The sequence below is a fragment of the Erpetoichthys calabaricus genome, chromosome 1, assembly GCF_900747795.2.
Source record: "Erpetoichthys calabaricus chromosome 1, fErpCal1.3, whole genome shotgun sequence".
Classification (NCBI taxonomy): Eukaryota; Metazoa; Chordata; class Cladistia; order Polypteriformes; family Polypteridae; genus Erpetoichthys; species Erpetoichthys calabaricus.
Genome location: NC_041394.2, coordinates 189,443,234 through 189,453,102, shown reverse-complemented (window position 1 = coordinate 189,453,102; position 9,869 = coordinate 189,443,234). Strand labels below are relative to the sequence as shown.

The 9,869-nt window shown below is 40.4% G+C and overlaps 1 protein-coding gene across 2 annotated transcripts in view; it reads left to right on the top strand.

Annotated features, from left to right (window-relative positions):
* Positions 1 to 6,174: 6,174 nt before the first annotated feature.
* Positions 6,175 to 9,869, top strand: part of LOC114658262 (UPF0606 protein KIAA1549-like) — a 244,856-nt gene continuing 241,161 nt past the window's right edge. For both annotated transcript variants that reach the window (XM_051935299.1, XM_028810434.2), the window contains exon 1: positions 6,175 to 7,467. In XM_051935299.1, the coding sequence (XP_051791259.1) occupies positions 7,341 to 7,467 (127 nt within the window). In that variant the 5' untranslated portion in view covers positions 6,175 to 7,340. The remainder of the gene's footprint in view (positions 7,468 to 9,869) is intronic.

Below are 9,869 nucleotides of genomic sequence, written 5' to 3'. Positions count from 1 at the left end.
GAAACAGTTATCCGGGCCATTCGGGAGGTAGTCAGTGAGAACCCAGGAAGGACCTCTCTGGTTGAGCACAACATTGTGACAGAGCCCAGGGTTATTGTCCGAGAACACCCGTATCATCTTCCCGAGGCAAAAAGGGCTGAAGTGGAGCTTGAGATCAAGCGCATGCTGGAACTAGGTGTGATTGAGGAAAGTTATAGTCCCTGGTCCAGCCCCATTGTGCTGTTCGGTAAGCCTGATGGGAGTTGGAGGTTTTGCAATGACTTCCGTTGGCTTAATCAAGTCTCCCAATTTGATGCTTATCCAATGCCATGAGTGGACGACCTCCTCGAGAGGCTTGGACAGGCTCGATATTTGACCACACTGGACATGACAAAGGTTACTGGCAGGTTCCTTTAACGGACTCCGCGAAGGTAAAAACCGCGTTTAGTACCCCTAGTGGACACTGGCAGTATCGTGTCCTTCCATTTTAGGGCTCCAGCAACCTTCCAGCGTCTGGTGGACAAAGTGCTCCGGCCTCATAACTCATACAGAGCTGCCTACCTGGATGATGTGGTCATCTATTCCAGCACATGGTGGGAACACCTACAGCATGTCCGAGCGGTATTGCGGACACTTGGTGAAGCCGGGCTCTGGATTAATTCCAAGAAATGCTTCTTTGGATTGAGCAAGGCCAAATATTTAGGCTACCTGGTGGGTCCTACCCGGTGGGTACTACCACCGGTTTGTACCCCATTTCTCGGAGAGAGCAACGCCCTTGACTGATTTAACAAAGAAGAGGGCCCCGAACATTGTGGTATGGACTGAGAAGACAGGCGCTGCATTTGGTGACTTAAAGCATGCCCTTACGTCCGCACCTACTTTGATGGCACCTAACTTTTCTTTGCCTTTCATCCTCCAGACGGACGCTTCAGACACAGGCCTGGGGGCCGTGCTGAGCCAAAGTGTCGATGGTGTGGAACACCCCATCATGTTCCTGAGCCGGAAACTGTTGGACCGGGAGACCAGGTATGCAGTGGTGGAAAGGGAGGCTTTGGTGATTAAATGGGCGATTACTCAGCTTAGGTACTACCTGCTGGGCCGGGAATTCACCCTTGTCACGGATCATGCACCTCTACAGTGGATGGCCCTGCACAAGGAGTCGAATCTGCAGGTCACCAGGTGGTTTCTTGACCTACAGCCGTATAAGATTTCGCTTGTTCATTGTAGAGGCGCTCTCTATGCCAACGCTGATGCTCTTTCTCGGGTTCACGACCCTTAATCGGTTAGGGTCGCCCGACCCGACGGGTCTGGGCTAAGGGGGGGGCCTTGTCACACACGTGCGCATGGGAGGCAGCTAAAGGACTTGAGTGACAGCAGTTCTGAGGTATGCCGGGAGGTGGCAGAGTGCACTGACTCTTTTTCTCTCTTTCCTATAGACCATTCCCGGGAGATTCCATTTGGCTCTCTTGACGTCACTTCCGGGACCGAGCCAATGGAAGGAGACCTTACTGGCTCTGGCCCCTTTGATGTCACATCTGGGCTGAAACCAATGGCTAAAGAACATGGGCCTGATCCTTATGACCTCACTTCCTGTCTTCCCCTTTAAAAGCCTGCCCCTTTTCCCTATTTCCTCAGTCTTGCTTTGGACTCAGTTGTATGCACATCAGTGCTGTTTATTTGATAAAAAAAACGACTTTGCAGCCAGGATACCATATTATATGGGTGGCTGCCCCAAACCTTTATCTGAGTATGTCTCATTATTGTGGCAATATATATATATATATTAGTGTGCCAACGAACAATATGCGAAAAGTGACATATCTATTTTGTGAAGTCTTACCCTGTAAAAATATTCATTTTCATAAAAATGATACATGAAAAAAAATTAGATGAATGTATCAACATTTACTGGTGGCACAATGCTTCTGAAGTCATCAGTATTTATTGTAAAATCCCCTTTTCATGTAACTATTATGCTTGTTATTGACAGGTGTTGTACTTGGAATATTCAGCATAACTGAGCTTTTAAAATATATTTGTATTGTTTTTATCTATTCCTAGTTTGTTTTTCTATGCCTAGTGTTTACTTTTGTTGCTGTGACACTTGTGTAAGAAACATAAAATAATGCAATACATGAAAAACCAGGTGTTTTTTATATGCTCATACAGACAGATTTCATTCACAGTTCCCAAAGTTAAAGGTTAATAACTTATCTGATTCCAGTATTTTATCAGTAACAGGCATACATACTCCTTGCGAGTGATAATAGAGGAACTGTGAGACAACAAGAAGAAAATGTTACAGTGCTGTTAGGCTGTTTGCATAGCATAGTCCTATAAGCCAGATGGGATTATTTCTTATTTCTATATGCATCTTTAGATTGCTACAAAGCTGTACCAAAATTATAAACTTACTGAGTCCTAATTACTCAACACTGTTATATTTGCATAACAGGTATAGGTGAAGGATTTAAGCAAGATGACATCAGTTGTAGATAAAAAGTCAAGGCAATCACGACACGATGTATGGCTTATAGGAGGACTCTCTGAGACCATTACTGGCTGTAAGCTAGGACGGTAATGAAGCATATATTTCAGCTCAGTGCAGTGTCAAACACGTGAAAGTGGTCAATAATGCAGCAGAGAGAGGGGTGGCACTGATTCAGTCATTCAATTCGGCCATCACAAACCAAGAAGAACAGAAACAGTACCTCCTACATGTTGTAGAAGACCATCGCAAACAGTTTCCAGCACCAACAAAAACTCTGTTAACTGAAAAGCTCTGAAGAGCTGGACAGAACAGTCATATCAACACACATGTTTCTGTATAGTGAATATAGAAACATTCTGATCTCTTGTGCCACCAGTAAATATTGTTTGATTGTCATAAAACGTTGTGTAATTTATCATGGTAACTAGAGGAACAAAACTGGGGGCTAAGACGGGAGAAAATAAAAACTTTGATTTTCACTGTCACCGTAATATATATGCAGTATACAGTATACAGTATGTGTGTATATATATATATATTGAACAAGGCTTTGACAGGCACATGCAAACTCATGTTCTGTCTGGCATTCAATGAAATAAATTCATCTCTCGATCCATCCATTTTGAAGTCCACTTAATTGAAATAAAGGATTTCAAGAGGCTGGAGTCTAACTTTGCAGAATTAGGTATAAGGCAGGAACCAGTCTTGGACATTTGGCATTCCCAGGTTTTCTTCCATCCAGGTGCTTATGTTGCAAAGTCAGAAGGACTCTGTAAGTACTTGAAAAAGAAATACAACTGCTAATTCCACTAAACTGAAAACATGTGCACCTCTGGTAGATTGTTGACTATAAACTGCAACAGTTTATGTGAAAGTGTAGCTTACAACAGACTGCCTATTTAGGGTTGTTTTTTACTTTCTTACCTGATTGAACATGCTGTGAAAAGCTATCACTTTAACTCTGTTACCATATATCATAGATTTTAACAGGATTTTGAGAAATCAGGATTTTAAATTTACTCCTTTAAAAGTGTAGTTCTTTTTAGTGGATAACTTACAATCAATTGAGCCTTAAATATTTGGGCTTGGGATACCCTTCTCCATAATAAACTTAATTTCTTGTAACAGATTTTCTCTTTGGTGGGGTAAAGACCTTACTGATTTGCTTCTTTAAGAGCTTGGACCTTTGCTACAAAGTGTTTAAGGTCAAGGAACTGTGCACTGATACCAGAGTAATGAAGAACTGGACTCCATTATAATTAAGTAAATGGAAATACAATGTGTTTGGACCGAGTCAAGATTCTAGTAGCAATCACTATTTTGAACTTGTAATTTTTAATTCTTTATATTGGACCAGCACTGTAAACATAATTGCACTGATCCAACTCAGAGATAATGAAGTGGTAATCATGAATTAGATAAATACAGGAAAAGGTCCCTGGTTTACTACTCTGAGTGCCCAGAGCCAAAGGCAAAACCTGTGGTTTCAATCTCCAATGGAGGAATATTGCCAGGTCTTTCATTTTCCTCTTAATAGTTGACAGTATTATGGTTAGCTGTCTATCTTAAGACTATATATAACAAGAAAATATAGCACGGATGAAATAGGTATGAAGAATTGGGAGAAGAGGCTCCAAAGAGACCTGGCTTAAATTTTAAAATGTACTTTCAAGTAATTGGAAGCCAAACAAGGAATAAAAAAAAATAAAGTTAAGAAATGGCACATGTAAGATCCAGAAACATTGCTGAACTTATTTTTTTTTTACCAAGCACTGTGAGCCTCTGAAAATTACAGAATATTTATTTATATGCAAGGCACAAGTTGCTGCTGGGATTATTGATTCTACACTACCAGCTCAGGTTCTTCTTGCATGAAAGATGCTCCTGGATGTGCATTTGCAAACAAGCTCACTGTTTGTCTCAGTAACATCAAGACATGTTGTCTGCTGACTTTCTACAGCTGAACATGAATACATCTGAACACATCTTAGAGGAATCTTCAGTTCAGTTTAGAAACATACATATTTCTGAGTAGATCTTAGTTCTTGCAATCATTCCCATATTCCTCTGTCACCGGGTTTAGAGACATAGTAAAGTCTGAAAATCACATCTCTGCTGCAGTCAAGTTGCCTTTCTGCTAATTGAGATGGCTGTTATTGTAAAATCTTCATTTCCTTCTTTACTCCAGAAATACTCTTAAACCCTTTCATTACCTAATAAAAGGATTACTGTGATTCACTTTGTATTGGTTTTCAACCTAAAATACTACTGTCAGAGTCCTGACATGGGATAAGTTTATTAAATACACTACCTTCCAAATTGCTTGATTAAATTGCCTTCATGTACAGTACTGCATTATATTACAAATTATGCTGTTGACTTACAAAGCTGTTCATTTTCACTTCCAGATTGCATGTTATTGTTATTTTCCTAATACTAACTTATCAAACACATTTGATATTCGGATGCTTGCCTTCTCATTATTCAATATATATTGCTGTGCAGTTGTTGATGAATATTTAGCATTAAGACTCCATCTCTTTTGATTTCTCTTTGTTCTTAGGTGTGTTTTTAAGCCTCTCTCACTGTTCATAATTAAACCACACTCCAAAAAATGCAAATGCAAAAACTTTATTAAAAAATAATCTTCCAATGGGATAAACCAAATTGATTTGACAAGATGTCTTTAAATAGGCTAAATAATCTTAAATACAAATTTCTTTTTAAGCCAACAAATCTTGCAATTAGGACAGTCACATTTAATATATTATAGCTTTTAAAACTGTTCATGTGCTTAGATTTAATTGTTTTCAGTTTAGACTGTATTAAAACTGGGTATACTTTATATTCTAATTCGATTTTTTTATACCAACTCAGTGAATGCCAGTTCTATCTACACTATTGCATTGTCAGTACATTCTGTCAATCCACTTTCACTGTTTACTGGTGTTCTCATTGGGTCTGTTTTATCAAAATGTATCAACATTCAGCGGTCTTGCTCTGTAATTTATTTTGAGATGTTCACATTTTAAGAGCGCTTTGCAATGGTATGCTTTGTAAAAGCAGCTTTATTATTCAAATATTTTTGATTGAAGCACTATGACTTTGAAAACGTTGGATATTTTACTGCGACCTATCTTCTCCAGACGATTTCCCGGTTGCTAGTGCGGGTGTAGTGCACTTGTGTTGAATCCATAAAAATGAGAAGATTACAGCCTGGACACCACTAGTCAAGTGCTGCACATAAGAGATAAATGGCTGCTTCTTGTTTGCATTGTCTGTGCTTGAAGACCAATGACAGTGTTAAAAATTATTTAGATGTGAAATTTGGCCAAATAATCACACCGAATTATGTGACGCGATTCACGAAAATACATAGAACTCAACTAAATCCCATATTCCTGTAGTACAAACATGACAAATCTTGAAAACGTTTCGTTATTGAGAAGCTCTCTTCAAGCAACCGTATCTCTTTCCGATGCAACTGCCGTCATAAAGCCTAATAGCAAGTAACCACAGACGCCGGGACTCGGGAGCCGCTATTCCAGGCGCAGAATGCAGCCTACCCTGATCATTGTGCAGCACGATGATGGACATCGGATTTGACCAATCGGCACTCAAAACAGGAGCATTGATGTCATAAACATCCATTTAGAGACTAACAGAGGCGGTCGCTTCTGAAAACAATCCTCAAGGTTTTGTCGCTTGCAAAATCTGAATTGGCCAGAGGCTAGAGAATGGAAGAGGGATGCAGTTAGGAATAGAGAGGAAAGCGCATCATTCATTACCTGAAGAATCGATTTGCTTGTAGTAGTGATACAAGCAGCTGGGTCAGGCCGCATTAGTGGGGAACTTGGAATAAGCCGAGAAACGGAGAGAAACGGAGAAACACCCACACAGGGGAAGAAAGCGCAAGATTAGCGTCGGCGGAGGAGGAGACGCGTTGAGTCCAGGAATGCGTCGCCTTGCAACTGAGTCTGACACTTTCGCAGCCCGTTACTTCGCTTGGGCCACGCTTTATTTTGAACACTGTCTACTGGGGTGTACTTCGCGGATCGTGCCGTTGAAATGATAAAGAAGGAGACCACTTGAACGCGTTGCTGTCATTCAGATTATCGGGAAAAGTTTGTACATCCTTACGACTGAAAATATTCGTCTTGGCGACCGTTGCTTGTGGAAACTGCTGTGGCGTGTGTCCCATTCTCGAGGTACAGATCCCTCCTTGTCAAGCTAGGTACATTGTTCGTCTGTTTGAGAAACAAAGTGGAATATTTCTTCTCCAAGGACCAAGTGGAGCATTTTTAAGGATAATTTTTAATCAGAAAAATACATGACTTTCCACCCCAGTCATACAACAAACGCACCATGGTGAATACGGACGGGAACTAAGCTACGGGAGACAGAGAGACACTCTGTGATGTCGAGCACTCCCTCTCATTAATGGGAATAAATCAAAGACCCCCGAATTCAATGAACTGCTACCAGACGACAGCGATGTAGGATACGTGTCACCCATAGAGAACAAAGAGAAACAGAGAGATGTCGATGATTCGGACTGTTTTACATTACGATTGTTGTTTCGAGCAAAATTAGGTGCGTGTTTCAGCAAGCGAAAGACAAGGATATTTTTGAGGGGACCGTCTTTTTTCTTTGTATGTGTTGCCTTTAATTAGTACAGGAGTCCAGAATCACAACATACATTTTATTTTACTTTAAACTTCGATCGCGGTTGCACAAAAATACATGTTTTTTCAGTTTCACACCATCCAGAGCGTCCCCAAATTGTCGTCTTGGAGGAATTCTTTGCAGGAGTGGATGAACACAACAATCCAGTAAGACCACAAATGAACGATGCCATGAGCTCTAAGCAATGGGAGGAATGAGTGCTTTGATCGCAAAAGTGGGGGTCTTATGCTGCGCAGCTTTCCGGCTGTCCCCAACCTTCAGCGCCTTCGTGTTATGCTCCCTGATGTTGGCCCCCTTTGCATCTTTATCAGGTAAGAAAGACAAGACGGAACCATCAATTCATGGCGATCAGTTTGTGTCGTTGTAGGGGTTTCATGCCATGGATTCAGCCAAACCGTTATTCGATACTGAGATACAATATCGTGTATCGGAAAAGCAGGGAGTACACCTGAATCCTGAATCCTAAGGAGTAGATAAAGGTGTAGGAACTTAGCGACCTGTTGTCTGGTTTGGGTAAAGAAGCCTGTATGTGGGTTTGGGGTTGTCGTGCTGTTGGATTTTCGGCTGTTATATTTTACGCGCACGCGTGCTGGAACATAGACACCTGCTCGACAGGTACTGAGAAAGAGCGCAGTACCGAGCAAGGCGAAGAGAAGCCCAAAAGTAGACCCGAAATTCAAGTTGTATTGTGAAAGAACAAGCGTTTCTGTTCTTTAGATTTTATAGTGGGTTATGTTCTTAGGCAGAATGCATAAGACAGTCGGCGTATGTAGTGCAGTTGGAGCGTGATGATAAAGTGTAATGTCTTAAGAAACTTGTTGGTGTTGTAGTAGAAGAAAAAAGTGTATAGATTTATTGTATTATTCTCACTTGTTACAGCATACAGTTAGCTTCTTACTTGCTTGCGATAATCACCATGCAACACGTCGCCACTCACTAGCGCCATTACTAGTGCATATAACAACCTTACCTCAAACGATGTTTTCCTTATCTGTTATACAGTAGATGTTTGTATTTAGGTGGGCTGAGTGGGTGGAGCTGCTACATCAGGGATCCAATGTCCTGGGCCCTGCATCCAGATGTTGTCAGTGTATTTTAATGTGTTCTTCCTCCATGCACCATATACAGTATGTAGAACAATATGACATTCTTAAATCCATTTACTCCAAATCAGAGTTGCCAGAGGGTAGAGTGTCCAAAGACCATTGAATCTTTGAAACAGCAACTCTATACAGTAATGTGTGTGTGTGTGTGTTTGTGTGTGTGTGTGTGATAGATAGATAGATTGATAGACAAAGGATATAGCTTCATGTAATGAATCTATATACTTTCCCAATGAATCTATCTATCTATCTATCTATCTATCTATCTATCTATCTATCTATCTATCTATCTATCTATCTATCTATCTAAGGGTAGCGCTGTTGTCTTCATTCTCCTACATCTGCAGGTAGTTCAGTTTCCGCCCAGACGTTTGACTATAATGCATTGTTTATTTTTATGTACATTTATTTTATTTCTTTTTGTGTTCTAATTTATCAGTGAAATTGAGTTAATTTAGAATTGATTTCAGTGATTGATTTGTAACAGATATTGCTTTTGTTTAGTCAGCTTTGGGCAAAGGTTTCATTTTTAGGTAAAGCTTTTGTTTATGTTTGGACAGGATTTTGTTTCAATTATAATTAAGCATTTAAAGAATGTCTTGTTTGGTGAATTTCTGTCTAACTGATATTAACAGTTAGGTTTTGTAACTAAAGAACTGTAACTCGCTTGTATTTTGTTCTTAGCTCTTCACTTGTGATTATCAATTTTGTAACCTTGTGCCATAACCATTGTTCCCAAACAGTCCCCAAGACTAATGTTGACATAATTATGTTAACCTCTTTTTTAAGTTGCTTTGGAAGAAGCATCTTCTAAGAAAATAAATGTAAATGTTGACACATAGCACTTTCAAACCCAGGCAATCCAATTCAATGCTTGGACGGCAGGAGCCTCTGCAGACGACGTGAGGTGCAAGGCATGAACCAGCTATGGACAGGCTGCCAGCCCATCTTGGAGTTCACTTTTTTCTTAGGGTTTGAGGGGGTTGGGGTTAATTTAAAATTGCTACCTAACCTAACACACATATTTGACATGTAAGAGAAGTACACAGCACATACACCCATACACACCCACATTCACACAGAGCTAATTTTTAGCACACTCATGTTTGGGATAAAGGAAGCAAACTGAGCCAACTAGAGGAAAAACCAACACAGATATGAGGAGAACATGCATACTGTACTAAGAGAAAGGCCAAATGTAGGATTCAGATCTAGGATCTGGATCTAGGAGGGACCAGCCCTACCCCCATGTCATAGTACATAAGAAAAACTATAACTTCAGCTAGAAGAAAAGGGTAACTAGTTAGCATTCTTTATTGGCAAGACAGGAAGTGACAGCATTCTGCTAGAGAACAATCAGATGGAAGATTTTACCTCTGGTTCTCATGGGTCAGACTATTTCCAGCATAACGTCATTTGATTATTAACCTGATTACTCATTCACAATGGAAACAACAACAAAAATATTTTTTATAGCACTCTTCATGGTTGTATCTGAAACTCTGCTTCCATCTAGCTTTTGAAACTGGTTATCCAGCATGGTGCTCTGGACAGCTGGAGCCTACCTTGGCTACCATGAGCACAATACAGGAACCAGTTCATCACAAGGC